This window comes from Hylobates moloch, unplaced genomic scaffold (genome assembly GCF_009828535.3).
Source record: "Hylobates moloch isolate HMO894 unplaced genomic scaffold, HMol_V3 SCAFFOLD_7, whole genome shotgun sequence".
Lineage (NCBI taxonomy): Eukaryota > Metazoa > Chordata > Mammalia > Primates > Hylobatidae > Hylobates > Hylobates moloch.
In genome coordinates, this window is record NW_026652282.1 from 119,049,765 (window position 1) to 119,073,479 (window position 23,715).

Genomic DNA, 23,715 nt, shown 5'->3' on the forward strand with positions numbered 1-23,715 from the left:
ACTGGCTACTATACATACTTCTTGATTAGACTGTAAGTTTTCCAGAGAGTAGAAACTATCCCCAAAATATGACTTCATTTTGTGCTTGCTGCCATAAGGTAGGGGAAATAAGAGGGAAGAAAGAATGGGTTTCATTGCCATTGCTGGTTTCCTAACGTTATCAGGACATAAGCTGTAAGAGAAACAGAATTAAATACTTTGTGGGGAGAGGATAATGTTTACTCACTGCTAATGACCAAGGCCACCAGATTTCTGGCATTAATTTGGACTAACTTTTTTTTATCTTTCTTGTGACTCTGCAATTAAGCTGCCATTTGCTTCAATGAGCAAAGAAAATTGTCTTGTGTCATTTTGTGATCCTTCAGGTCATAAAGCAAAGGCAGGGTGGCCCTAAGTCATGAAAGAAAAAAGTGGCTTTGAAATAAAAAGGTTGAGAATAAAGTCTTCTTATCTCTTCAGAGTCACCAGAACACATGGTCCCATGCTTTTCTTTTTAAGTTCCGGTGTACATGTGCAGGATGTGCAGGTTTGTTACATAGGTAAATGTGTGCCATGGTGGTTTGCTGCACCTATCAAACCATCACCAAAATATTAAGCCCAGCATGCATTAGCTATTTTTCCTGATGCTCTCCCTCCCCCCAGGCCCCCCGCCTCAACACGCTCCAGCATGTGTTGTTCCCCTCCCTGTGTCTATGTGTTCTCATTGTTCAGCTCCCACTTACATGTGAGAACATGTGGCGTTTGGTTTTCTGTTCCTGTGTTAGTTTGCTGAGGATAATGGCCTCTGGCTCCATCCATGTCCCTGCAAAGGACATGATCTTGTTCCTTTTTATGGCTGCATAGTATTCTACAGTGTATATATACCACATTTTCTTTATCCAGCCTATCATTGATGGGCATTTAGGTTCATTCTATGTCTTTGCTACTGTGAATAGTGCTGCAGTGAACATATGTATGCATGTATTTTTATAACAGAATGATTTATATTCCTTTAAGTATATACCCAGTAATGGGATAGCTGGGTCAAATGGTATTTCTGGTTCCAGGTCTTTGAGGAATTGCCACACTGTCTTCCACAATGGTTGAACTAATTTACATTCCCACCAACAGTGGAAAAGCATTCCTATTTCTCCACAGCCTTGCCACCATCTGTTGTTTCTTAACATTTTAATAATCACTATTCTGACTGGCATGAGATGGTACCTCACTGTGGCTTTGATTTGCATTTCTCTAATGACGCAGAAAATGTCTTCAATAAAATTCAACACCCCTTCATGTTAAAAACTCTCAATAAACTAGTTATTGAAGGAACATACCTCAAAATAATAAGAGCCATTTATGACAAACCCACAGCCAGTATCATTCTGAATGGACAAAAGCTGGGGGCATTCCCCTTGAAAACCAGCACAAGACAAGGATGCCGTCTCTCACCAATCCTATTCAACACAGTATTGGAAGTTCTGGCCAGGGCAATCAGGCAAGAGAAAGAAATAAAGAGTATTCACATAGGAAGAGAGGAAGTCAAATTGTCTTTCTTTGCAGATGATGTGATCCTATTATCTAGAAAACCCCATTGTCTCAGGCCAAAAGCTTCTTAAGATGATAAGCAACCTCAGCAAAGTCTCAGGATCCAAAATCAATGTGCAAAATGCTGTTTACCACTGAATTGCCTAAGTTAGACAGCTTCCTAATCTGCAAGACTCTTTAAAACCTTTCATATACTCATATGCATTGTGACTCTCTAGGAATGGTGTGTAAGCATTCCTATACACCAACAACAGACAAGCAGACAGCCAAATCATGAATGAACTCCCATTCACAATTGCTACAAAGAGAATAAAATACCTAGGAATATAGCTAACAAGGGAAGTGAAACACCTCTTCAAGGGAACTATAAACCACTGCTCAAAATAAATCAGAGGACACAAACCAATGGAAAAACATTCCATGCTCATGGATAGAAAAAATAAATATGTTTAAAATGGTCATACTGCCCAAAGTAATTTATAGATTTAATGCTATTCCCATTAAACTACCATTGACATTATTCACAGAATTAGAAAAAAACAATTTTACAATTCATATGAGACCAAAAAGAGCCTGCATGGCCAAGACAATCCTAAGCAAAAAGAAAGCTGGAGGTATCACGCTACCTGACTTCAAACTATGCTGTAAGGGTACAGTAACCAAAACAACATGGTACTGGTACAAAAGCAGACACATACAACAATGGAACAGAATAGAGAACTCAGAAATAAGACCGCACATCTACAACCATCTGATCTTTGACAAACTTGACAAAAACAAGGAGTTGGGAAAGGATTCCCTACTTAGTAAATGGTGCTGGGTGAACTGGCTAGCCATATGCACAAAATTGGAACTGGACCTCTTCCTTGTACCTTATACAAAACTTAATTCAAGATGGATTAAAGACTTAAATATAAAACCCAAAAGTATAAAAATCCTAGAAGAAAATCTAGGCAATGCCATTCAGGACATAGGCACGGGCAAAGATTTCATAATGAAAACGTCAAAAGCAATTGCAACAAAAGCAAAAATTGACAAATGGGATTTAATTAAACTAAAGAGCTTCTGCACAGCAAAAGAAACTATCAACAGAGTGAACAGACAACCTATAAAATGGGAGAAAATGTTTGCAATCTGTCCATCTGGCAAAGGTCTAATATCCAGAGCCTAAAAGGGACTTAAACAAATTTACAAGGGAAAAACTAAACAACCCCATTAAAAAGTGGGCAAAGGACATGAACAGGCACTTCTCAAAAGAAGACATTCATGCAGCCAACAAACACATTAGAAAAAAAAGTTCATTATCACTGATCATTAAAGAAATGCAAACCAAGGCCCCATGCTTTTCTAATAGAATAGGAATGTCCCCTCAATTATTCTAAAGGAGACAGACATGGAACCTAGTTAGGTCGTTCCTGAAAGTCAAGATATTTTCAGCTGACAAGCATCAGAGGTTATTACCCAACTCTAGCTTAGTGACAAAATGATTTAATAACCATAGTTTAGTTTTATTTAACTATTAATTCAAATTAATGCTGACACATTTTTCTCAAAAGGAAAATTAGCATTAAGATGAGGAAGGCACAACAGGAAACAACAATGTTGAAAAAACATGAAGATGAAAAACATTTCCCTCAGCATGTTCCTCAGCATTCCTCTGACTTCTTCCTCTCCCATGATTAAGGTAAGACTGATATTCATGGTGATGTATGCTCTTTCTGGAATAACCCAACGCATTATCAGAGTAACAGACATGGTAGTTACAAGTATACCCCCTTACCATTTAGCATGTAATTTTGCTTTCTCTTGGTTGGTGGAAGCTGCCATACTTTATCATCAATCTCCAGCACAGATTCTCTTCTCCAACCAAAGCCACGATGGTTGGATGGCTCTCTGAATAAAAAGGTTACGAATGCCCTAAGGGAGACAGAACGTGTGTGTGTGCATGCGTGTGTGTGTGTGTGTGTGTGTAATCACATGAAAACAGGACTATAGCAAAGAGCCCAAATGCCTGATAAAAAGATGGTGACAAATCACCAAGCTCTGTACTACTTTCCTATGTTGCATTAATTTCTTCACATTTACTATTGTAATCAGAATTTTCAACCCTAAAAGCAAACACTGGGAATCCATGATTTATTTTTCCCTGTAGATTTCCAACCCTATCTACTTGCAAGCATGTTTATCTTGCTATGATTCTCTTTAACAATCTTCGAACATCAGTAAAAGCCCAAGGAGTGGCATTTAGGAAATGACAACTATGCTAATATTAGATTGGCTTCCAGGAGTTACTCTAAATTAGTGATTTCATTTTGGCGCAAATGGCACAGAAAGATAAAGTGAACAAAAGAATAAAGCTATGAAGCTTATACTTTCTTTTGCCAAAAGGCTCCTGGAACAGTAAGAAAAAGATTTTGGTAATGATCTCCACTCTCTATGTGGCTTTCTTTTAACAAAGAACATTGCTGGTACAGGGCCAAATTAGACTCTCAGATACTTGTGTGCACTTATTCAGCCAAATTCCAGCAGTCACATAATATTACATCATAAGTGGTTTTTATAGAAATAATCATGTCACTGAAAATCGCAAATGTTTGGAACAGATTTAAAAACTTTTTTGGAATTGGATATTCATAAATAGAAACCTGGTATTGGCAAAGTTTAATTTGGCCTTCGTGTATCCTGAAAAGCCAGTGAGATATTTCAGTCCCTTTATGTATTATTTTGTATGGATTCTGAGGGCCCTGGACATAAGACAAAAATATCTTTAAAAAGATGGGTGACTATAAACAACGTTAAATTATCTCTAGCAAATCTTAAGAGGTCATAAACTATGAAAATAGCCCAGCCCTTTTAAACCACTGCCAAACAAAAGAAACAGCAAGACTTTATCTATACTAATTAAAAAAGAGTTGGGTAATTTTTATCAATTTAGTAATTCCAACTGTATCACAATACACATAAACCTGTTTAATCATTTCTAAAGCTTATGCAATTCAAACATTTATTTCCCCAAAAGGCTTAAATTTTTTTTTAATTTTTCATTTGGGGGTTTTAACATTGCATTAAAAAATAACCTCATTAGAAGAAGTTATACTAGCATGTTGGCATTGCATAGATCAAACAATGTATGGCTTAACCACCCTGTCCATTGCCTTCACCTGCTGTAGAATTGGTGGGCATCCACAGCCAAGGTCAATTAAGGTCTCATGTTTTGGCACCGAGGCTATGACAGGGAGTATCAACATTGCATTTTTTAAATACCTCAAAAACCAAAATGCTAGTATAACTTCTTTAATAAAATAATATCCATAAGTCTATCCATTTGTTAAAAAAAAAAGAGGTCTTTTATTTCTACTAATTATAATAAAATGTCACAACAACTTTAAGAGGGAACCGAACACTATAACTTACGGCAATTAAAAAACAGTCCTGCAAAAATCTTCCAGGTTGCCAGAATGACCAGTGAACCCTTCCAAACCCATAGTTACTTCACCTCCTGGAAATGATGAGCTTCGATATCCTACATGAAGTAAGCATGTTAATTTCTTGGCAATGTTTCCTTATTTATCCAAGATCAGCTCCACAGCATGTTTTCTTTTGCCCCCATCTAAAGTCTTCTGGATCCTGTTAATTTGTGTAGAGATCAAGTGTTTTCATTTTAAGGTCTGAGTTCATCATTAGATTCTGGGATCTTGTTTGAGGGGGTACAGTAAGATTGCAAATAGTATTTAAATGTCATCCCAGAAAACCTCTGACTTTAATACTAGTTACAAATCATTCATAAGAATAAAGACAGAAATATTCGCCTTGATATGGTGGCAGGAGGACCTGGAAGGAGGGCAAGACTAAGGAAAATCTCCAGTCTGAAAGAAGACAATGCCCATCATCACAGTACACAAGTGAAAGGATGGCAGCCCCATTAAACACAATGGCAACAGCTCAATATGTGGATTAAATGACAGATCAAAAACCACCCAAACTTTGTAGAAGAGAGTCTAACTGCTACCTATTCTCTTAAGAATTCTCTATATCTGAAAATATTCATAACAGTATTTACAATACACTCCAGATGGTACTTGAAAATAACAGATCCTGTCAAAATTATATGTAATAATAAAAGGAATGGGGTCTTAACTGTTTTTTAAAATCTGAAATATTGTTAAAAATATTTTAATTATGTAACTGATCGCTTGATCGAATTTAACCAGTTGCTTCTTAACTGGCTTATTTTTCTTAACGAAACCAAATTTTGATTTTTAGGCTGATTTGCAAGTACAAAAACTCTGTGTGTGTGTGTGTGTGTGTGTGTGTGTGTGTGTGTGTGTGTATTTATAATTTTTAGAGAAAAGAAAGCAGAAAATATTGGAATGTAGTATATATAGTAAAGTAATTGTCACTGGTTAAAATTTTTTGTTTCATTAAAGTACAAATAAAGTTAGTTATCTTCTCCACTAAACAACCAAATGATTGCTTTTACTCACTGTAAAAGTTCACCATTTATACCTCCGGATGAATATGTGTGGAAGTCGGTGGTCACACTCAACGTGAATAGTTTAGATACCAAAAGTATGGGTAGAATATGAGTACTCTATTCTATTGCTGAATTAAACACAGATACATGTAGGCTTCTCATTTTCTGCCAATGATTGTCTAAAACTCTATTTGGAAAGAAGAAAAGGGGAAACTTTGAGTTGTGAAGTTTTGCTTCCAAAACTATGGACTAGAGTGCATTTGGAGAAATTCATTTACTCACCGAATTTTAACCCACATGCCAGTCTTTCCCATATCAGAAAGACAATTATAAGGATTCCCATAATGATGCAAAAGGGCAACTTGAAATAGAAACAAGGTCGCTTTTAGAAATTATACAAAAACCACTAATGCAAAAGTATACACCAACTGCCAAAGAACAGGTGAATTTTGTCACTTCCAAATGTTATTCATTGGTAAACTGCCTCAGTGATATTTAATGAGGGAAAATGGGCTGTTTAACAATAAGTATTAGCATTTACATTATAATTCTCAGGTGTTATTTTGGGAGCTGGAATGTAAACAGACGGCAATAAATTTACCACATTTTATTTGCAATGTGAAAAATATTTCTCTTTGATAGATGCAAAAATGTTGGAAACAATGAATAAATATCATTTCTGGCCAGATGAAATACTTTGAAGATATATTTGTGATATGGATTGCAATGAGTACCTTATTAACCTCAGTTTAAGTAACAGCAAGTAGAGTTGTCCAAACCTGTACTTGAGCTGAAAAGAAAAAACAAACTACTGATAGTTTCCTTGAGGCATGCATTTTACCATGGCAAAGTGCAACGGGGCGTGCATTATACAGGTAATCTGGGCCTGCTTCAGCAAACTAAGTAGACCATGAGCATTCTTCGAGTGCAATGCAGAAGCTTTATGGAGTGAAGGAGAGTTGAAAATTTTTGAAACAATCTTCTCATTATTTCATTTTAGAAGTTTCATTCCTCAGCTGACTGCTGCTTCAGGAATGCAAGGTGATGGGAACAGAATTGGCCAGATGTTGGCTACAGAAGCGAGCAACTTTGCCAGCCCAAATGGGGCAGTAAAATGACAGCAACTGAAAATGTTTCAGCTGTGAAAAGCAGGGTGACGCTGTGCGCCGTGCCAGAGATGACCATATTATACAGCGTCCCATCTGAGACTGTATAACACTTTCACCAGCCAGCCAGGGGGCCTCCTAGCTATGGCAGGGCCTGAACAACACACAGCACACCAGAGGGCAATGCACAATCCAAAAGAAAGAGAAAGAAAGAAGAATGAGAGAAAACAAGCAAAACACGCGTCTGTCGTGCACAAACCTTCCGGCTCTGTGTTCTCTTTGTGGTGTACTTGCTTCAGCGGGCAGCAGAAGATTTCGTGACACTTAGCACGAAAGGGGGACTCTTTTTTCTTTAATTCCGCAGATTGGATGGAATCTTGTCGTAACATAATGTATTCCTGTGTGCCAGGGGGGGCGTCATCCAGAACTGTGGTCACCACATAACAAAATGAACTCAAGTTAGAGCCTCAGAAAAGCAGCGAATGTCTTAAATCAAATATACTCCCAGGGAAGACTAAAGAAACAACAGCCCTAAGAAAAGTTTCAAAGAAAAACATCTAATAGCTTGGTGATTTTATTTTAACGAGCTTAGTTTAAAATACTAAAGCCTTGGGAATAGCTACTCGACTATATATACCTCTGTTGCTAGTACAATGAAAAACAGTGTTAAATCATACCCAAGTGCAAAAACGTATTTTAATATCGATAAACATGTTGTATCTAAATAAACACCATGTAGAACTTACAGGTTTCAGAATGAGTACCATATAAATATTTATAGGTTAAACCGGCTAATGTCCACCAATTATCAGTAAATTTGCTTCTGTTTCTTTTCTTGGTCTGCTCCTGGTGAGGGCCTTACTTCCAAGCAGTATACACAGAGACAGACAAGAATCAGTCACTGCTCTTTACTCTTTGATTTCCAAAGAGAACTGAAGCTGTTGCAAACATTCTTCAGATGTTCAAAACCCCTTAATGAAGACAAGAGATTCCAGCTGAGAGCCTACGAAACAACACTTGGTCAAAGGACTACCTTGTGGGATTGTAAAAGAGCCAGGCCTGGTTTAACAATTTTGGCGGTAGGTATACACCAGGATCCTCTCAGTTCACATTTTTCCTTCTAGGCTCTTTATATGCTTCCTAAGTGTATCACTAGTGTTTTTGTATCACTATTATTTTTATTCCCTGCAAAAGCAAGATATCTGCCTTTATAGGGTTCACTGTTACATTCTCTATTCTGAAAACCTTCCAAGAAAATAGGTGCAAATTTGATCTGCATTTTCAGAAACACAGAACTGACCCCAGCATGAATTTTTTTCTTTCACACCCTTCCCAACGAGGCCATTCCATTTCACCAGAAGTGAGTCAGTGCCTCCAAAGCTATGATTAATGACGAGCTGGAGCTGACTCATTCTACTACCCGAAATGCATACACTTAACATGCATTTAGGAGGACTGATACTACTAGCAAATTTCTTGTGGGGTGAATAATGCCGTGGTGTTTGTAAAAATAAATAAATAAATAAACAAATGGTGGCTGAATTTAGATGGGATATGAAGCTTCTGTGTTGGGTAAAACATTCCTAGCTCATTGGCTGGGATCTTAAGGGGCTTTAAGAACTTCCTTTCATGTTAAGGAAAAAATGGTATAAAAATCAACATAACTTTTAAATTAGTATTTTGAGTTTAGAACAAGTTCTTAATAGATTGACTCTATGAGGGATTGTTGTCTTCCTTTATAAGTCATTAAATTATGCAAGATGGTGATGGTGATATTTTAGTCAGTTCTCTATTTTCCTCTAGCACTCAGCAGCAGCAATCAAAAATATTATATAGACACACCACAATAGCTTTTTCCGTAGAGAGTTCCCTTCATCTACTAGGAATGTGACTGTAACTTCTTAGAATCTCGTTATTGAATGCACATCTTTGCTAGCAACAGCTGCTATTCAAAACATTTGTAACCATTTCCTGCCATGAGCAGATAGTTATGATAATATAGACACTCATCAAATCCCAGCATCACAGCTGAAGACAAATTCTAGTTTTACCATCCAAAATATTTAAATAAAACTCCCCAAATTGGAACTCTTTAAAAAAAGAAGCACCCATGATTATTTGGAAACTGAGAAATTCCATTTTCACCCACTGCTGTATAGAAAACATATTATAAGACTGAAAGACAATTCGAGGATAAAAGAGAAAAAATGACTTTTTGACAATGCATAAGGAATTTGTTATTCAGAAGTACGCGACAAATAACAGTAAATTGTCTTCCATTTTCATTGTTCAATACCAACAATGATGTCACAAATGGGCATTTCTGGAGATTACTAGTGGACTGAAGCTAATAGCCTTTGGCTGACTCTCCAGCCATCAGCTTTTCCCAGCTGGTCGTTAATTCCCAGAAAATGCCTTGTACTGGCATCATTATTGTTTAATTAGATACGACTGGTTATCTGTAACACACAACAAAATTCTAGTGAAAGCTACATGCTGACTGATACAAGTGCTAACCCCAAAATTCATCATGATGGGAAAAACATGAAGGTCATAAAAGTGCAGGATAATTGCTTTCCACAAAATTCTCCCTGTCTTCTGTTCTTTCTTCAAATTGAATTTAGCAAGTGCAAAAGGTGCCAAGATGAGAGTGTTTAAGGAGTCATCAGAACAATAACCACAGGCGCAGAACATTTCCTTGGAAATCGTGAACATCTGGGAGTTAATGGGTCAGCTTTGGGTCTCAGGCTGTCTCTACTCAATACCTCAAATGTCAGTCAATTCAAGCAAAACAGAAAAAAAAGAGTAGTCAACCAACAGTAGTTTGTTTTTATGTTGGCAAAAGAGCTAGAAACACTGATTTTTTTTAAACCAGAAGTGGCACTGTATAGGCAACACATTACTCTGGCTTATAAAATCTCTTTAATTAGAGATATTTTGGATGGAAAATTAAAACTGTTATATCAAATGCACTTATTCCCAGGGCTCCCTCAAGTAAGAGGCTGGCTGTATGTGCAGTTGACAGCAGAAAGAATGAAAGATGACTTCCCACAAGACTCCAGCAGTAAGATAGGTGGGTAGCTTTGTTCTAATTCCCTAAGAAAGTGATGAGGATGCAATGCGTCCATGGGGTACTAGCTTTAGGAAGGGAAAAGGAGACCTGCAAAGAATCCAGCCCATTAAGATAGGAAAAAGGAATGGGTTTCTTTTTTCCCTGGCTTAGTGCAATGTTTTCTGCCATTTTACCCAATCTGGTACATTCCCTTCTTGCACATGACCTCTATCCTCTGACAACCACTCTTGCCACTGTTCATGTGAACCATTTGTCCACCTTTCATTCAGTGACTCCTGCTGCCCTACCCAAAAATAGATTTATCCAGTCTTGGAGGTGGACAAGAAATTCCAGTGATTAGGTAGACATTAGATTTATAGAAAGCTTCCTCCGATTTCAGAAATTCAACTCGACTCTTCAGACAGATAAGGTGTTAAAAGTGGCTCATGGTTTATTTCTGGATCTGGAAGCCCCATGCTTTTTGAAAGGCTGCTGAGCCCCATGAGAATAGCTGCCAAAGAATAGGCCTTTGGGGGAACATTTTGCCCATATAGGCAGTGCCCCCAGCCTTGAAAACACAGCTTTCCCATTCAGGACTCCAAAGTCTCAAAGGAGTAGTGCAGAGTAGGAGGACACAAGTGCACATGTGCAAATCCACACATCCACAGACACACAGACACTGACAGGTGGCATACTCAGACACAGAGGTGATAACAATAAGTGAATTTAGTGGTGGGATGATGGTTATAAGCACCATTTATAAAAGAGCTATTTCCCATTGCAAATGTTGTTCCATTGACTAACCATCAGGTGGGCAAGCTTGCATCTAGGTTTGGTTTCTCAGCAGCAGCAGTGCTGTTCTGCCATTGTCAAGGTCAAGGACACAGTCAGGGAGCAGTCATGGTAAGAGGAGAGAGTTTGACAGAGTCTAAGCCTGCTGACCTGGCCTAACGTACTCATGTTCACAGAAATACAGTATTCCCATTTCAAACTAGAGGTAAAGAAAGAACCAATCTATAGTAAACCTTAATCTCTGATAGAATAAAAAAATTCCAATGCAATGTATCCTTTAAATATATTTTGAGCTAAATAAGTTAAGTATTTATCTTTCCTATATTTAGAATGTTTTGGTTTACTCTATAAAAGTTGTATCAATAGACATAACATTGGCCTCAGAAAACAGCTACCTAAATATTTAGTACATGACAAACACTATGATGCAATCCTCTATGTCATTTCAAACAAAATTTCTTTAGGGATAATTTAATGCCACTCCTTTGTTTTAAAACATAAGGAAAATAAAACTCAGGAGGGGAAGCAACTTTTTAAAAGGCACACAGTAAGTTATTGAAAAAGCCTATCCTGTAGCCAGGATTCCAGTGTGTTTGTCAACAAGTCTAAAGTAAGACAACTTTGGCCGGGTGTGCTGGCTCATGCCTGTAATCTCAGCATTTTGGGAGGCCAAGGCAGGTGGATCACCTGAGGTCAGGAGTTCGAGACTAGCCTGGCCAACATGGCAAAACCCCATCTCTACTAAAAATACAAAAATTAGCCAGGCATGGTGGCACACGCCTGTAATCCCAGCTACTCGGGAGGCTGAGACAGGAGAATTGCTTGAACCCAGGAGGCGAAGGTTGCAGTGAGCCAAGATGGCACCACTACACACCAACCTGGGCGACAGAGTGAGACACCATCTCAAAAAAATTAAATAAAGTAAGACAACTTTGTAAAAGCATCAATATATTAGACAGTTATTGGGTTCTTCAGTATTTTTTACTTTCCAAGACTACTCCTGTCTCCAAAAAACTTTTTCCTTTATTCAAAGACAGAAAAGCAACCAGAGACAGCCTAGGAAACTGTTTTGACAATGCCACAGAGGCATCTGCCCCCTCAGCAGGCCACTGTAATTCGCAAGGTTTGCTGGCTTCAAGCTAGAAGCAGTTAACAAGCCCTCAATTATTTGATGATGATGCTGTTTGCCTTTAAATTAACTCTTCTGAAAGATAATAGAACATAATTAATAATACATGATTTAAAATCAAAGCAAATCTGAGATCACCAAGGCCACAGCAATGTAGACAGCAATGGGACTACCAATCAAAATTATTAGACACATATTAGTGACTCCAACAATGAAATACTTTAAAAATCTATGAAACAGAAAATATGGCAAAATATACAGATTATCAGACATCCTTACCTAATCAGAAAGAGAGAAAAAAATGGGGTAATTAGAGCAATTACTCTTCCATGTCACTGAGCACCTGTCATGCTGAAAAGTGCATTCAACCAGAGGATGTGTTAGCTCAAGACCTCCATTTTTCCTCCCAGCTAACCATCTACTTATCTCTATATAAGATTTAAGCTTTACTGCCACCATGGACACTATGAAGTTAGCAGGTTTAAATGTGCATGAGTAACTTAAGTAAATAATTCACTGAATGGAACAGATCAATGCTAATGGTCTTTCAATTTGTCCAAGGTAGAAACAACTTTTAAATGTTTGGAAATTTCAGTTACCTTCTCCTTTGCAACCTCCCTCATTCTCCAAGCATTACTAGGTCTTCATCCATCCTGTGTTTCTTCAGGCTAACTTGCTCTTTTCATGGTAGAATGAAATGCAAACTCCCTACCATGCTGGCCCCCCACCTCCTGAATTTTATTATATGCCTCTCTTCTGGCTCACGTTAGCTTTCCATTAGTATCTAGAATATGCCAGGCTTTCTCCTGCCTCAAGGACTTGTACCCCTTTATGTCCTTCAAGTGGCCCCTTTATGTCCTTCAGGGTTCCACTAAAATGTCACCTCCTCAGAGATGCCCTTTTAGCCACGTTAGGGAGGTTTCAATTTGTCACAATCTATAATTACTTATATATGTATGTATTTCTCTCTTGTCTGGCTTTCTCTAGAAGAATATAAGCCCCCCGAGGCAGAGACATCATATGTCTCATTGACCATTTATATGTGGGATCTAGGATAGTGCTTACTCATAATACACACAAATAATTCTCTTTGACCTATGTAGCCTTCCCGTGATGCTAAGGCATATGGTCAGCTCCCTCTCCTAACTCTTAATTTCCACATACATTTTAAGAAATTTATCTTGTGGTGCCTTGGGACAGGTTTTTGGTTATTATCATGGGCCTTAAGTAAAAAGTTAGATGATCATTATTTTGACATATATCTTTTCTCCACAACTTGAATGTAAGCTCCCAGGACAAGAACCATGCCTCAGTCTCTTTTGTAATCATTTTTGCTTTCCTAATGGCCTATAACACTTTTCATACAGTTGTTTTGCATGCACAAAATGAGCCACTTCTAGGGATAGTCATGCCTACATTGAAGGTGTGCGTTATGAAGCAGTAATAAATGAAGAGTCTAGCCCATTGCCTGGCACCTAGTAGGCACAAAGTAAATGGTATCTGCAATGGAGGAAACACTGTCCCTGCCAGAGATGAAACTGTTGAGCAATGCACTCTGGTAGTTCGAAAACCAGGAGCCTCACCCCGACTTGATGCTTTCTGTGTAACCTTTAGAATGTAATTTCACCTCTGTGAGCCTCAGCTGCCTCATTTCAAAAATAAGGGGTTTAGACTAGGTCAGGGTTTCTCAACACTGGAACTTTTGACATTCGAAGCCTAATAATTATTTGTTGTGAAGGGCTGTTTTGTCCATTGTAGGATGTTGAGCTGTATCCCTAGCCTCTACTCACTAGATGCCAGTAGCACTGCTCCCCAAAGTTGTGCCAACAAAAAATGCCTCCAGACATTGTCAAATCCCCCCAATCCCTGCCCTGACAACTGAAGGCAAAATTGCCTTGAGAATCACTGGACTTGATGGGTAAAGTCCCTTTGGCCTACAAACCTCTTTGTGAAGAGTTAGCATCAATCCTGGAAACACTTTTGTGACCCTCAAAGATGCTCAGCATCCTGCAAGGACTCAGCTATTCCATTTTGGAGAGTTTGACCCATACAATGCAGACCAGGAAGAGAGGGGAATGCACTGGTGTGCACATCAACCTCCCAGGTAAAAGAACGCCTCTGACTGGCAAAACATAAAGCACCACTGCTAAACATCAGTGGGGTCTTTACTCAGCATAGGACAAAGACTTTCTCTACTGAGTGTCATCACTTGGCATTCTGTGAGTAGCCTCAGGGGCCTGCTGTGAATGGCAGGTGGGGCCCAGCCAACCAAAGTCCTGGCCCAGGTGGGAACGAGAAGCAAGAAGGGGAGGTTGGGGGATCCTCTTGCACCTTATGTGTGCAGCTTCCTCAAAGCCCAGCCTTTCCATCAGCCAAAGGCCCATGTGGCCAGGGAGGATAGATCCGCCTCCTGAAGACAGAAATAGGTCCACTAAGAAGAAAAGTGCAGCTACTACCAGAAAAGCAGAGTCTTCTTCCAGAAGTCTTCTGCCCCTGCATGAATGACATATATTTTTTTCTGTGCTACAGTTTCCAACAGATAAGAAAGATATGGTAAGACTAGAGAGGAGTACATTCCACCTTAGAACACTGGTTATTGCTGTACATCTCAATGGTACCATCAGGAGAGTTGACATCAGCTTGTTATGTTCAAGTTTTATAGCTTTAGCTCATTGCACTCCCTTTCCATAAATGTTGTTCATGTCCAAGTCAAACTTAAGTGAGCCTCACAGTCACCTAGAGGGCTTATTGAGACTGACTGCGGACCCACACCCAAGAGTTTCTAATTGAGGTGGTTTGGGATGGAACTTGAGAATTGGCATTTATAACAAGTTCCCAGGTGGTGCTGATGCTGCTGGTCAAGGATCACACTTAGAATGGAGAACGACTCTCCCAAGCTACTTGTCTCTCCTAGGTTTCTCTGCCTGTATGCATTCTCCTCTGCCCAGTATGAATGCAATCTAAACCAGTGGTTCTCAGTTGTGGTTTAGCATTAGCATCACCTGGAGGACTTTTAAAACCAAAACACCCATGTTGCCACACCAGATCAATTAAAGCAGAATCACCTGGCTGGGGCCTGAGCACTGGTAGGTTTCAAATCTCCTCAGATGATTTGACTACAGAGCCAAGGTTGAAAATTACTGCTCTAAGTAAAGCCTTTCTTTACTCTCTCCAGTGAAAATTCCTCTCTCTCTCCTCTTTCCTCTCTCTCTCCCTCTCACCCATGATTATCCAATTATTTGCATTTCTTCCCACACCTCAGGCTAGGGTTGCTACATACTCGTGCAGTGGCGCTATTCACTGTGTAAAATTGCACAGCAGCACACATCTCTACACAGAAGCCCTGTTCCAGCCTCACCCACCACGGTGGTTTGCTCAGAGTTCTATAGCATTAATCCAACCCTGCACTGTGTTCTTATTTTTAAAAATGACCATCTCTTGACTAGCCAGTTTTGTTGAATTGAATAAAATCAAATTCAATTTTTCAAAATACCCCCCCAAGATCTTAGGTTACCAAGAAAATCAGGACCTACAACATGTGTCTTTGCCCTGGAGCTGGTCTATGATGTTGTATCTTTCTACTCTCATCCCTCCTTACCAGCTCCCCACCCTTAGGGTCTGTACAGAATCATTTCAAACTTTATATAGGCTGCAATCTCAGAGCAGTCCAAGCTTGCAGTCACAAAATAAAATGGTACCAAGAACTAATTGGAAATCTTGTTGGTGAATGTCTAGTTAAATATACTGGACCTTCTTTAATGACATCCACGGAAAAGGGGACTGAGGCTACATTTTTCCAGAAATTGTTTCCTTGCATCTTGTAATTCGGTGGTTCTTTATCCTAGCTGCACATCAGAATCACCTGGGGAGCTTTAACAACATGCCCACGTTTGGGCCCCACCTCCAGAGATTCTGGTTTAATTGGCCTATGAGTGGGGCTTGGGCCTTAGTAGTTTAGAGTTCCCAAGGTGAAGCAAGGGTGGCAAACCAAAGTGTCTATTTGAAGAAGCAAGAGAAAAAAACATAAACGTATGCACAATTAACTGCAAAGACCACGTTTTTCTGAGCTTAGAAGAAAGAGCTTTAGAAGAAACTAGGACTTTAAAGTGCCAGGCCCCTTCATCAAGCATGGAATTCAAATGGATTTTCTCCTCTCTTAAGAAGAAAGTTTCAAAAACCTTGGGCGATGCGGCAGATTGTAGTGTACCTGCAAGGGCCTTAAAATCAACCTATCCTGCTTTCAAATCACAGCTCCGCTCCCACCCCCACCACCACTTACCACCAGTGTGACCTTGGGCAAGTCCTGTATACTCCTTGAGGCTTAGTTTCCTCAACCATAAGATGAGATGATAGCTATTGTTAAGTGTAAATCCTGGCCCAGCATCGTGGGTTTCACCTGGGAGCTTGTTAGAAATGCAGACTTGCAGCACTGCTAAGTCCAGATCAGCAGAATCAGAATCAGAATCTATTTTCACGAGGTTCTGAAGTGACTGCTATGCACATTAAAGTTGGAGATGCACATTGCACAGTAGCTGGCACACAGTCACATAGTCAGTACTAAGTATGGGTCAATTCTCTTCTCTTCTGAGGCCAAACATTATTTGGGCATCAGTTAAATGTATACGCGTGGAAACACAACTAAAAGTTGGGGAAAGAACACCACCTACAGCATGACCTTGTGCAAATCAATTTCCTATCTCTTACAGATGACCAAACTGAATCTCGACGTTTAATTCCTAACAAGGTCACTTTAACAATTAAAAAAGATAATGTGGGTGGGAGCATCCAGCATAGTGCCTACCCCATGATCACTATTCCCTATGTATTAAGTACTCCCTGGTGGGTGCAATGGCTCACACCTGTAATCCAAGGGCTTTGAGAGGCTGATGCAGGAGTTTGAGACCACCCTGGGCAACATAGTGAGCGCACATCTCTACAAAAAAAATTTTAATGTAAAAAATATTAGCCAGACATAGTGACACACACCTGTAGTCATGGCTACTCAGGAGGCTGAGGTGGGAGGATTGCTTGAGCCCATGAGTTCGAGGCTGCAGTGACCTATGATTGTGCCACCCCACTCAAGCCTTGGTGACAAAGCAAGACTCTGTCTGTATTAGTCCATTTTCATGCTGCTGATAAAGACATACCCCAGACTGGAAAGGAGGTTTAATGGACTCACAGTTCCACATGGTTGGGGAGGCCTCACATCATGGTGGAAGGCAAGGAGGAGCAAATCACATCTTACATGGCATCAGGGAAGAGAGAGAATGAGAACCAAGCAAACGGGGTTTTCCCTTATAAAACCATCAGATATTCTGAGACTTATTCACTACCACGAGAACAGTATGGGGGCACCACCCCCATGATTCAATTATCTCCCACTGGGTCTCTCCCACAATATGTAGGAATTATGGAAACTATAATTCAAGATGAGATTTGGGTGGGAACACAGCCAAACCGTATCACTGTCTCTAAATCTATCCGTCTGTCTATCTATCTATCTATCTATCTATCTATCTATCTATCTATCTATCTATCATCTATCTATCTATCATCTATCTATCCTCCCTAAGTAGTAACTGAAGCTGAATTCAATATATCTGCTGGTCCAGAGAAGGCCTCACACGAACTTCACTTTGGTTGTCTAACCAAAGTAGGAGAGATGACTCAGTGGAGAAAAAGATGGCTGTACTGCTTATGGATTATCAAATTGACTAACAGTATTTCTTTCAAAATGCTGTCTGAAATTTCATGAAAATGTTCAGTATGTGACTGGCTTCATTGAAAAATGTTTGGTCTCACTCACTTTGCTTTAAATGTGAAGTGCCTCCGGCCACAGTGTCCCAGGAACTGAATCATCTAGGCAGCCGTTAAAGATTATTTACATATCGATTCCAGGCATTGTTTTTGCACTAAATTTTGCCTCTTCCTCCACGCATACTTATGGAGGTCACTGCCAACATTTCAGGCAAAGTTTCTAGAAAACTCACTGCCCTATGCATGTTGTTCCAGCCAGCTGGGCCCAGTGTGTGTGTGTGTGTGTGTGTGTGTGTGTGTGTGTTTGCATGCACGTGTGTGTGACGCTGGACACATGTCTTTGACTTTAGCAACTATTAGTAGAGAAACTCCAGTTAGGTTCACAGAGTGATGTCATAGTTACTCATATAAACTTTCTTGCCCGAAATCTTCTCAGCCTTTGATCTTAATACCTTTCTCAGGCAATATTATAGGCTAAATTGCTAGAGAAAGCCTATTTTCTTCTCTCAATCTTTTCAATTTTTGGAGTATTAAAGCTCAGAGGACCGATATACGATAGAGTGCATTCTCAGGCATTACACTCCTGTCTTCCTAGAAAATGTGCTCATCAACACCACACCTCTTCACATGGCATGCTGGAGGAGCCCTGAACTATGCATCATCACTATCCCCTTCATACTTTTATTTGGTGTTTGGAAACCTAATCTCTGATCCAAATTTCATGGGTCAAGCGAGAAGTTTGGTCCTGATGGTTGCCCGAAATCTCCAGGGATGTGTTCAGAGCTCCCTGCCTCACGAAGACCCCACCCCATGGACTCAGTTGACCGCCAAGAATTCCTTGGTTCTAGTGCTAGTGGCAAAAAAACTTATACCGCAAATGTTGCTTGAAAATTATATGACTGGAAGCATGATCAATGCCATCATGTGCACCTCCATCTTTCCATAACCACCCCCCAAAAGTATCTAAGTAGCAAACTCATTTTACCTTATTAGTCAGGAAATACTTTTATTTTCAAGCAGGTAGGGTTCTCTTCTTTTCCTTCCTGCCAATGTTCTGTGATCATATATGCTTCTGTCACCTATTGGTGCTTTTCTCCATGCCCAAGAACAATGGTGAAAATTCACTCAAGTACATTAACAACCCATCTTGACTGACCTTTTGGCAAAAACCATGAAGCAGATACCATAGGTGGGCTGATCTATAGAAACCATTTCTGAAATATGATGAAGTATGTGTATGACATTTTGGCTTTGTGCTACCTGGCTTTCCATGTGATGTGGCTGTGCCACTGATGAGAGTAGTAGCAAAAGGAGGGAGGAAGTAGAGGAAAGGATGTAGGAGAAGCTCTTCCAATTGATCAAGACATGAGTCCTTGGATCCTCTTGTTTCATTTAAAGAATGCACTGGTAAAATCATCTCCCTAGTTAGTCACAAGCTGCACTCAAGCTCATCAAAAGGCAGTTAGTTCAATTTGGCTGCAACATCATAGTCATCAATTTGCAAGCTCAAATGGTCAACACCTCCAGGAAATGCATTTCTCTACCTATATGCTGTGGAGGAATTTGTCCTCCTTAGATACTTAAAAGAAGCACATTTTTAGCTAATGGAAAACACTAGAACATAACTCTCAATTACGATAGTTGAAATCCATTAAACAATTCTAATAGAGAAAGAAATATTCCAACTAAATGGGTGCTTTTCTTTGCATTCTTGCCTGCCACAGATTCTAATTCCCCATTCAGTAAATAGAGCTGGTGTTTATTTTCAGGGGGGCTGTCCTTGCAGGGATTACAGATGGAAGAATATATTGTGCCAGGTTAGAACACACTCCAAATTTGTTTGAGAAGAATTTCAAAGCAAATGGTATTTTAGTTTGTTTACTCTTGGCAGCATTACTATTTAAGAAAAAGGCATTATGACTTCTTTGAAAGCCTCAAGTCATCAAATGTCCTTAAAATAGCATTTAACGATTTAGGTATAAATGAATTATCAACACTTATATTTAACTCCCCTCTCATTCCCTATAAACCTAGCTGGTTAATTGAGGTTTTAGCAAAAGAACACTTGACCTCCTTTGTTTTATTAAAGGCAATGCCTTCCACATTTGGCTCTAAGCTGCATTTGATGCTTAGATTCAGAACATTAGGAATTGTCACATTATTTTTTTAAGTAGTAAAATAGAGTTCTTGTTATATACCATACGCTTTCACATATCATTTTTAATATTCATAGCAACCCATGTTCACATTTAACAGAGAGAAAACTGAATGTCAAAGAGGTTACAACATATCCCGATTAACCCAGCTATCAAGATGCAGAGCTGATTCAAACCAAGGTCTGCATGCCTAGCAAACCTACATTCTTACCAACTATCCCATACCTTCTATTTGTCTGCATATCTCTGAAAGGCTGAATAATGGTCCTCAAAAATGCCCACGTCCTAAATCCCTGGAACCTATGACTATGTTACCTTAAGACTGCAGATCAAATTAAGGTTGCTATTCAATTTACCCTTAGATGGGGGATATTAGCCTGGATTATCCAGATAGGCCCAATGTAGTCACATGAACTCTTAAAATCAAATGAGGAAGGTAGAATAGTGGAGCAGAGAGATGAAAGGAAAGAAGAGGCAGGAGGGATCAAAAGTTTGAGGAGACTCAGCTTGCCATTGCTGGCTTTGGAGATGTAGGAAGGAAGCCATGTGCCAAAGAGCACACATAGTCTCTAGAAGCCAGGGATGGCCCTCAGTTGACAGTCAACAAGAAAGCAGAGATCTCCATTCTGCAAGGAATTGAATCGTGCTGAGGATCAAAAGGAGCAAGGAAACAGATCCTGCCTAGAGTCTCCAAAAAGGAATACAGCCCTGCCAAGACCTTAATTTTGGCCTAGGGAGATGGGTGTCTGACTTCTGACCTACAGAAATGTAGGATAATCAATTTGTGTTGTTTGAGCCCCTAAGTTTGTGGTAATATGTTATGGCAGCAATAGAAAACAAATGAAATGTTCAAATCTTGATACTGAAAACCTAAGTAGGTTTTAAAGTCCACATACCTTCTATAGTTATAACAATAACCAAATATGGTATGCAGAATTGACACAGCTTCACTGTATTTAACCTGAGAAGAAAACATACACACAAAGAAGCTTCCTTTGAGGTTTTTATTTTCCATTCCTTCTCATCACACTACCTTTCAACATTCTTCCAACAAATATTTATTGGAAATCTACTGTATGCCAGGCACTATTCAAAGCATACAGTATACAGAAGATGGGGGGGAACAGACAAAAATTCTTGCTTTCATATAGTTTACACATTTGAGGGTGGTGAGGAGTAAAGAGACAGTAAACAAATTGTTAAGTTGAGACCTCCCAGGGTATCTGAGTCACTGATTGGAAAGAAGCTGCTCTGAATTGCTGCTAGATCCACCTAAGTGAGAAATAACTATTTATGAGTTAAGTTCCTAATGTGTCAATTAGCTTTCTGCTATTGCAGTATAATTTAGCCCAATCTACATAATATAGAAGGCCTCACTAAGAAGAAGACATTGGCGCAGGGGCTGGAGGAAGTGCAGAAGAGAGTGAGCCACAGAGATACCCAGGAGAAAAGAGTTTCCAGTAGAAGTATCAAAAATGTAAAGGTCCTGACATAGGAGTGTGAATTGCTGTTTCTGTAGAAAATGAAGCAGACCAGTATGGCAGGAACTGAGAGATTGAAGAGGAGAGAGGTGGGAGATGAGGCCAGAAGGGTAAAAGGAAGTCTGCCCAAGTAGGCCATTGTAACAGCTCTGGCTTTAATTCTGACTGGCGGGCAGCCACTGGATAGTGTCAGGCAGAAGAATGATGTGAGCTGGCTTATGTGTTCAAAGGCTCACTCTTGCTGCTATATAGAGAACAGACTCCGGGGGGCAAAGATGGAAGCAGGGAGACTGGTTAGGAGGCTACTGCTATAATCTAAGCAACAGGTGACAGTAGTTAGGACCAGTGGAAGTTGTGTAGTTGGGAAGAAGTAGTTAGATTCTGGTTATACACACTAGGAATATAAAACTCTGATGAACAGAAGTCATGGCTGATGGCAGGCAGCATCTAATGACACTATACCCTTTGATAATAATAACTCCCTGGGATATACATTTCACAAAGGGAAAATAATGACTGTGGATTAGCTAACTCTACTCTTTGGGCAAGGAGGAGAGACATCCCACACTTAGCTCTCTCCTGTAGTGTCTCACTGCACTAAATCTATCTATGTAGAATGTGATCACATAGGTACTCAGCAAATAATTAACATTGCGGGAGAGTATTGATGGCAGTGATGGAAAAGATGATGGGCAGTTTGCAAAACAGCATCCTCGAAAAACTGATTCTCTAGAACCCCTACACCATTCTTGTTTCTGTCCTCTAGATCAGCCTAAATCAGCCTAAGCTCTACTCCTTATTGAATAAGCCACATCATCTGTGTGAGTCCAGATTTCCTCAACTGGAGTTGACCAGATGACCTCTAATTTTTTTCAGAGCTTACATGGGTCAGGGGGTTCTTCCCTCTTCTTGATACTGTTTTTGATATGAATCTCACTAGCGTAACAGTGCTGGCTTCCCTCTGGCCCATGATTCACTCTTTTATGGAAGTGGTACCCTGACTGGCGAGGTTTCAAAAGATAAACTACCATTCCTAGCTCAGCTCCTTCCTTTTTACTTTCTCCTTGGGAGTCAGCTCACTGGAGAAAGCATTCATTCTTCTCTGCTCCTTTATACCTTAAGTTTGTAGGGGGAGGGCCTTTGTGACAAGTGAGGGGTGGAACAGGGAGACAAGGGTCTACTGTCACTCAGGGTTTTCTGTGGCCAAGTGATTATGTCTATCCAATTGCTTTTTATACACTGTTCTCATTTTACTTCTTAATTTGTTTGCAACTTACACAGAGAGAGAAAAAGAATGTTTTGAGGTTTTTTGTGCTACACTGCTACAACTCCCAGCAATATTTGTGAATCCTCAGAATCATGGCCTTCATAGTATTGGAGAAGCCTAAATCCTCTACAAAACGTGAAGCTTTGCTGGCCAATTTGGCTCTGGCTTCCTGTGTTTCATGGTCCAGATCAGTACCAGGAGACCTGCACTACAAGGCCAGAAAAAAATTGGAAGGAGGAATGGTAAAAACACCAGGTAGAAGGAAAGAGAGAGGTGAGGGAGTGCAGGTTTGGTCCTTCACAGATGGAAGGTACAGACTGCCACATTAATTTAAAAACCTTCTGCTGCCATAGAAATCACTAGTTATTGACTGAAGTTCTTGTAGTCCCACAGGAAGCTCTGTCAAAATCTCTATTTCAAAGCAGCAATAAGGACATGGAAAAGATAATGTAGGTCATACATGGGAACAGGAAAACTAACGCAAAGGGGAAATACAGCTGTGAATTCATTCTTCTTGAATGGCATTGGAGTAATGTCCACACTGGGAGGCAGCACAAGCTTCCCAAATCTTACCTCCCTGTCTTTTCCAGTGGCTCCTGTCAGTGAGTCTCTCCTGACATGCCTCCGATTTTCCCATTAATTAAATTCATGTTGAGAAACTGGTCATTTGGGGAGTGTTTATTGGTGTCTTCTAGAAATTGAAACATGCCAGTTTTCACAAGCTTGAAAAATGTCAGCTGGAGTAAAACCATTTCCTGACTGGATTAAGAAAATGTGGCACATATACACCATGGAATACTATGCAGTCATAAAAAATGATGAGTTCACATTCTTTGTAGGGACATGGATGAAGCTGGAAAACATCATTCTCAGCAAACTACCGCAAGGACCAAAAACCAAACACCGCATGTTCTCACTCATAGGTGGGAATTGAACAATGAGAACACTTGGACACAGGAAAGGGAACATCACAC

General features: G+C 39.8%; 1 protein-coding gene across 1 annotated transcript in view; it reads right to left on the minus strand.

Moving 5' to 3' along the window:
• The window catches only part of FGF13 (fibroblast growth factor 13), a 605,359-nt gene that overhangs the window by 231,985 nt on the left and 349,659 nt on the right, over positions 1 to 23,715 (minus strand). Inside the window, exon 3 of the mRNA XM_032757733.2 lies at positions 7,367 to 7,534. Within this exon, the coding sequence (XP_032613624.1) occupies positions 7,367 to 7,534 (168 nt within the window). The remainder of the gene's footprint in view (positions 1 to 7,366; positions 7,535 to 23,715) is intronic.